The sequence below is a fragment of the Calidris pugnax genome, unplaced genomic scaffold, assembly GCF_001431845.1.
Source record: "Calidris pugnax isolate Ruff unplaced genomic scaffold, ASM143184v1 scaffold280, whole genome shotgun sequence".
Taxonomy (NCBI): Eukaryota; Metazoa; Chordata; class Aves; order Charadriiformes; family Scolopacidae; genus Calidris; species Calidris pugnax.
Genome location: NW_015091123.1, coordinates 1,771,353 through 1,777,330, shown reverse-complemented (window position 1 = coordinate 1,777,330; position 5,978 = coordinate 1,771,353). Strand labels below are relative to the sequence as shown.

At 50.9% G+C, this 5,978-nt stretch overlaps 1 protein-coding gene across 3 annotated transcripts in view; it reads right to left on the bottom strand.

The window, feature by feature from the left end:
• Nucleotides 1-4,499, bottom strand: part of ASH2L (ash2 (absent, small, or homeotic)-like (Drosophila)) — a 13,429-nt gene extending 8,930 nt beyond the window's left edge. Inside the window, exons 1-8 of one of the 3 annotated variants that reach the window (XM_014958425.1) lie at nt 4,416-4,499; nt 4,098-4,243; nt 3,799-3,887; nt 3,360-3,454; nt 3,131-3,226; nt 2,845-2,940; nt 2,540-2,615; nt 1,816-1,833 (exon numbers count right to left, since the gene is read on the bottom strand). In XM_014958425.1, the coding sequence (XP_014813911.1) occupies nt 1,816-1,833; nt 2,540-2,615; nt 2,845-2,940; nt 3,131-3,226; nt 3,360-3,454; nt 3,799-3,887; nt 4,098-4,216 (589 nt within the window). In that variant the 5' untranslated portion in view covers nt 4,217-4,243; nt 4,416-4,499. Of the gene's footprint in view, nt 1-314; nt 409-1,815; nt 1,834-2,539; nt 2,616-2,844; nt 2,941-3,130; nt 3,227-3,359; nt 3,455-3,798; nt 3,888-4,097; nt 4,244-4,415 lie in introns of all 3 variants that reach the window. The other 2 variants (XM_014958427.1, XM_014958426.1) reach the window with 2 other exon arrangements.
• Between the last annotated feature and the right edge of the window lie 1,479 nt (nt 4,500-5,978).

Below are 5,978 nucleotides of genomic sequence, written 5' to 3'. Positions count from 1 at the left end.
GACTACAAAACCTCCCTAGGAAGTCCATACCAATGCCTGACAACCCTTTCAGTAAAGAAATGTTTCCTAATATCCAACCTGAACTTCCCCTGGCGCAACTTGAACCCATTACCCCTTGTCCTATCATCTGTAACTTGGAAGAAGAGACCGACCCCTGTCTCTCTACACCCTCCTTTCAGGTACTTGTACAGAGCGATAAGGTCTCCCCTCAGTCTCCTCTTCCCCAGACTGAACACCCCCAGCTCCCTCAGCCTCTCCTCGTAAGACTTGTGCTCCAGCTCCTCTCCGTGTCACTGTGTCATCTTTCCTCTTACCTCCTGGTTTTCTTGGCTGTGCCCGTGGTCCCTCCGTCCTGCTGCTTGCGCTTGGCTCCGCGTCCCTTCCCACTGCCTCCGGCAGCGATTCCCCCTGAACACAGAAACCAGGGACATCAAGCAGCTGGGGAGCAGGGAGAGCCCGTGAGCGTGGAATCTCCACAAGCAGAAAGGGGCAGAAACAGCCAAATTCAAATCAGTTCAAGAGCTCAAGTACCTTCCCCCGCAGTTATATTTGAAAATGGACTTTAGTGAAAATGACCGTAGCAAAATCCACCACTTTGACGTAGCTTCTTGTCAACTTTTGAAATGCCTAAATTTAGAGTGGAAGCTCAGTGAGATTTATCAACGAAATTAGCTGAAGATTTTAAGGTGAGAATTAAGAATCATCAAAAGGTCTCCAGAGAGCAGCATGGGGATCCACTCCAAAAGTGTTATTATTGGCTTTCGTGGAGATTCCAGTCACAGCTCCCATCTATTTCCGCAAAAGCAGCAGGAAACCCAACCTCCAGCACACACTGTCTGCTTTTAAGCAAAGTTGTCATCCCAGCGACACGCTGCGCTGGAGGAACGCTCTGACACCAACAAGCAAGAAGCACTTGACATTAAATTTCTATCTATAAAACAAAATACACCTAAGCTGAGGAAAAATGAAAAGCAATAGAGGTGTTTCTCTTCAGCATTACCAAAACCATTGCTATGATTGAAATTAAATAAAGGCAATAGAGGTGTTTCTCTTCAGCATTACCATAACCATTGCTACGATTGAAATAATAATAAAGCTATATTTAAATAAAACTATAGTATAGGAAAAGCTACACATCAAATGGAATCAAGCTATTTCCAGCGTAACGTTTTAATACGTTGAACTGAATATGCAACTTATCATTACACTATTTCAAAAAAGATGACTACTGATTTACCAGGAAAGCTATAGAATTTTCATGTACTGCAGATAAACACCTTTACAAACCACATACTGTGTCATAACTAAAAATACAGTCAGCTTTTAAATTATCAGCGTTCCCCTTAGAGCGTAAGGGACTCAAACCGTTGGAGAAATACCATATTCTGCACAAACGTGACATCATCTCGGCTGCAATCACTAGTTTTACTCCAGACACACACTTGGGCTCTCTGGTTCGTCAGCACTTATTTACCCAAACAATAAAATATCACACCAGCTCGCAGATTCAGACCACTTCTTTAGGCATTAAGATTTAAAACTACACCAGTATCAGGCCGAATCATACAAAGTAAAACCAAGCGTAAGTGAAAATAAAACTTTAAACCCGTCAAGAGTTGCAGAATATGATAATTAAAAGCTTCTAATTGCTAAAGATTAAACCGTGAAATTGTTGGTTTGTATTAAAGTATTATTGCGATCACATCAGGGCACGCTTCTGATTTTTAATTGACTTTAGCTTCCAAGATAATTGAGCAAAAAAAGCTTGGCAAACAATAATACTTAAGTTTTAGAAGCTGCAAGGTAAATATTCACCTCCCAAAGAGGCTCCACCTGTAAGAACAGAAGTGGCACCACGCGTCTGTCAGTCTTCCAGACATTAAAGAAAAAACAACCAGTGCATGAAATGGAGACAACACAACCTGAGCCATCTACCAGCCTGGTTTAAAAAGCCCCAAACACCTCCTCTCAGGGATTAACTGAATGTGTTTAACATAGAAGGGTGTAGTCTTGTGCATAAAGAAATCTCATCAGCTCTTAATATTACAGCAAGATGACTGTCACTGATCTCAGCTCGGCAGAGTCGTTAGCACAGCTGCTTTTATGCAAAAAGGAACAACAGTAAAACACCAGCAGTGATTCTAAGGACTAATATATACACGTGATCATCAGGAATAATATATACTTTCCCCAACTACTTTCAAGTCCCAGAGTGAGGGAGAAAGGAAATCTGAATAATGCAAGCAGGTAAATCAAAATCCTCATGGAAGAACACTGACAAGCTCAGCTTTCTCACAAGTGTCTCCTGCCCTGAGGAAAAAAGTTGAATTTTCACAGTGAGGTAAAATTAATCTATCTCTATAGAAAGGTACGGTGAGACTGGCTGAACTTATCTTGAACATAATACGTATAAACCCAGCACATGACAGGCTTCACTGCAGCATCTCAGCTGACGTAACTGCAGAGACACCCAGCTCTGGGGCTGGGAAAATACAGCTTAATCCCAAATACTCCAAACCCTCCTGATTAAAGAACTTGCCATTTAAGCTTCCGCTGGTGGACACAGCGTTGTTCTGTTTCTGGTTGTCATATGCAGGACCAATGTTGGCAAGATCCTGAAAAAGAAAAGAAAAAAGTCTGATGTACAGACTCAGTCAAAGCCACCACTCAAAGCCCAACCTCGGCACTTCCAGGTGTCAGGGCACCCCAAGACATCACCTGGCACAGGACCGGCTTGTGGCACAGCTTGGCCAAGTTCTGAGCATAAGCCACCAGCAAAAAGAAGCCCCAGGCCCTCCTCCCAGCTCCCCACGGCACAAAGTCCCTCCAGCCCTAATTAATTACTTGGTCTAGAAGCCCAAACTTGGGGTAATCTTCTTCTGGGTCTTTACTCCCTGGGTCCGGATGCTCCTTCACCAAGAACACATCTCTCTCTTTACACTGAAACAGAGGAGTTGTTTAAGTCACACAGGGTAAAGTCACATCACCTTCATTAGTAAGTCTTTAAATCATACTATTTACTACTAATTTCTATATCAACTCCATAATAAGCATTTCTTCACCATTCACCACAGCAGACACTTGGACCATTCACAAAAAATCCTCCATGAATTCAACTCCAAATACTTACCATGGTTTTCACAATATTATTAGGCCAAGTCATTTTCCCAGGTCTCTGTCGCGTTGTCATACACTCCCAGTATTTATCAATAAATGGGATAATATCCTGCAAAAAAAATAAATAAATAGAATTGAGCCTTAAATGTGCCAGTCTGAAAGTCTCACTGCCGATGGGTTTGAACTTGCTCTTCACTGACATCCCATCTTACACAAATCCATGATTTCTGTAACAGCCATACCTTGTCTTTTGAGAACATAGTTTTCGGGTGCTCGTCTTGTGTCCTCGACTGCCACGTCAAGTTGGCCAGAGCACTAAGGCACATTTCCTTGAGATCTTCAAAACAAAAATACACCAGAGTGGGAATTACACTTCACGAAGATCAAACACGCTCGTGCACACAGTGATTGTTACCCTCCCAGCACCCTTGTACCCTGAGTAACACTAAAACCCTCTCAAGCCCTGTCCTAACTGAACAGAAGATTTTCACAACTTTAATAAATTAACAGCAAAACAGCAGCTTTATGTCTTTAGAAAAACCTGCACCTGCTTGTTGCTAATATGGGAATTTTTAGTCATTTTCAAAAAGTTTCAGCAGATCCCTCCCACCAACTTTAAATAAAATAAAGCCTCTGAGAGTGTCTTGCACAAAATTTCAATGAATATGCTTTTACACTTACTTGCTTGTTTTCTTAAGAAATACGTGTTCCCGCTGTGATGGCAAACGTTGCAATGGAAGCTGTAGTTGGTCATGAAGGGCAGACACGACCTGGAAAAGAACATGCTATTTTTAAGCTGAAATGTAGGAACATCCACACTTCCTGCTGTGCTGGGTAAAGCTTTTGTTATTTACATAAAACACTGGTTTCCAAGCGTCCAAAGACCTGGACAGGGTCCCCGTCCTTGGGGATTTACACTCTGTGCCCTTCCGTTCCTGCTGCCCCAATTCCATGCCCAGCACCGGGCAGAGCTCACGTACGTGGTGTCGATGCCGAAGGTGTCAGCTGTGAACCACTTGGTGCAGATCCCACACTGCAGCTCTATCTCCCCCAGCTGCCGCCCGTTCTCTTCATCCACCGACCCTGCCTGGGCATCCATCACTTCGGAATTGTCCCCGGCAGCCTCCTACAACCAGAGCAGATCAGCAAACTTGGACTGGCTTAAAGACTGAATCAGACAGGAGAGAAGTTTTGTGCAGTAACCTGTCAAGACAGGAACATTCAGGGGGAATATTTTCCCCCTCTCCCCTCATAACTCCCCCCCTCTCCCAGCGAGCCCCGGCCACGCAGCCACCTACCAGGGGGTCCTTTCCGTTGGCAGACTCTGTCTCCAGAGCTGTGGTGACATCGACCAGGGCAGCATCCCCCCTGCGAGGGCAGAAACGAGTTCCTGAGGAGGGGGGGAGGTGGTCCCCATTTCGGCCCTGGCAGAACCATGTGGGCTGGAGCAGCCTAGCACAGACTGGGGCTGCCTGGCATGGACTGGGGCAGACTGGGGATGCCTGGCATGGGCTGGGGCAGCCTGGGGGTGCCTGGCCCCTGGGGCCTGGCATGGGCTGGGGCAGATTGGCCTGTACTGGGGCAGCCTGGTGTGTACTGGGGGAGCCTAGCACAGACTGGGGCTGCCTGGCATGGACTGGGGCAGACTGGGGCTGCCTGGCATGGGCTGGGACAGCCTGGGGATGCCTGGCGCCGGGGCCTGGCATGGGCTGGGGCAGACTGGCCTGTACTGGGGCAGCCCAGTGCGTACTGGGGCAGCCTAGCACAGACTGGGGCTGCCTGGCATGGGCTGGGACAGCCTGGCACGGGCTGGGGCTGACTGGCACGGGCTGGGGCTGACTGGGGATGCCTGCCCCTGGGGCGGGGGGGGGGGGGTGTCCCCATTTCGGCCCTGGCAGAGCCGTGTGGGCTGGAGCAGCCTCGCACAGACTGGGGCAGCCTGGCACGGACTGGGGCAGACTGGGGCTGCCTGGCATGGACTGGGGCAGACTGGGGATGCCTGGCATGGGCTGGGGCAGCCTGGGGGTGCCTGGCCCCTGGGGCCTGGCATGGGCTGGGGCAGATTGGCCTGTACTGGGGCAGCCTGGTGTGTACTGGGGGAGCCTAGCACAGACTGGGGCTGCCTGGCATGGACTGGGGCAGACTGGGGATGCCTGGCATGGGCTGGGGCAGCCTGGGGGTGCCTGGCCCCTGGGGCCTGGCATGGGCTGGGGCAGATTGGCCTGTACTGGGGCAGCCTGGTGTGTACTGGGGGAGCCTAGCACAGACTGGGGCTGCCTGGCATGGGCTGGGACAGCCTGGGGATGCCTGGCGCCGGGGCCTGGCATGGGCTGGGGCAGACTGGCCTGTACTGGGGCAGCCCAGTGCGTACTGGGGCAGCCTAGCACAGACTGGGGCTGCCTGGCATGGGCTGGGACAGCCTGGGGATGCCTGGCGCCGGGGCCTGGCATGGGCTGGGGCAGATCAGCCTGGACTGGGACAGGCCAGCGTGTACTGGGGAAGCCTAGCACAGACTGGGGCTGCCTGACATGGGCTGGGGATGCCTGGAATGGGCTGGGGCAGCCTGTGGCCGCCTGGTTCCAAGGCCTGGCACGGACTGGGGCACCGTGGTGCGGAGTGGGGCAGGTCGGTAGAGCCTGGCGGGGGGCAGCCTGTCCCCAGGGCCCGGCCTGCCCGGGGGAGCCCGCGCCCACGGGCTGGGGCAGCCTGGGCCCGGGGCCTGGCGTGGCCGCGACCCTCCCCGGCAGCACCGGCCGCGGACCTGGGCACCCGGGATGTCGCTGGGGCCAAAGGACCACCCGCAACCCCACGGCTCGGCGGGAAGGGCCGGGCACCTCCCGCTCCCTCAGGGTTTCCATGGC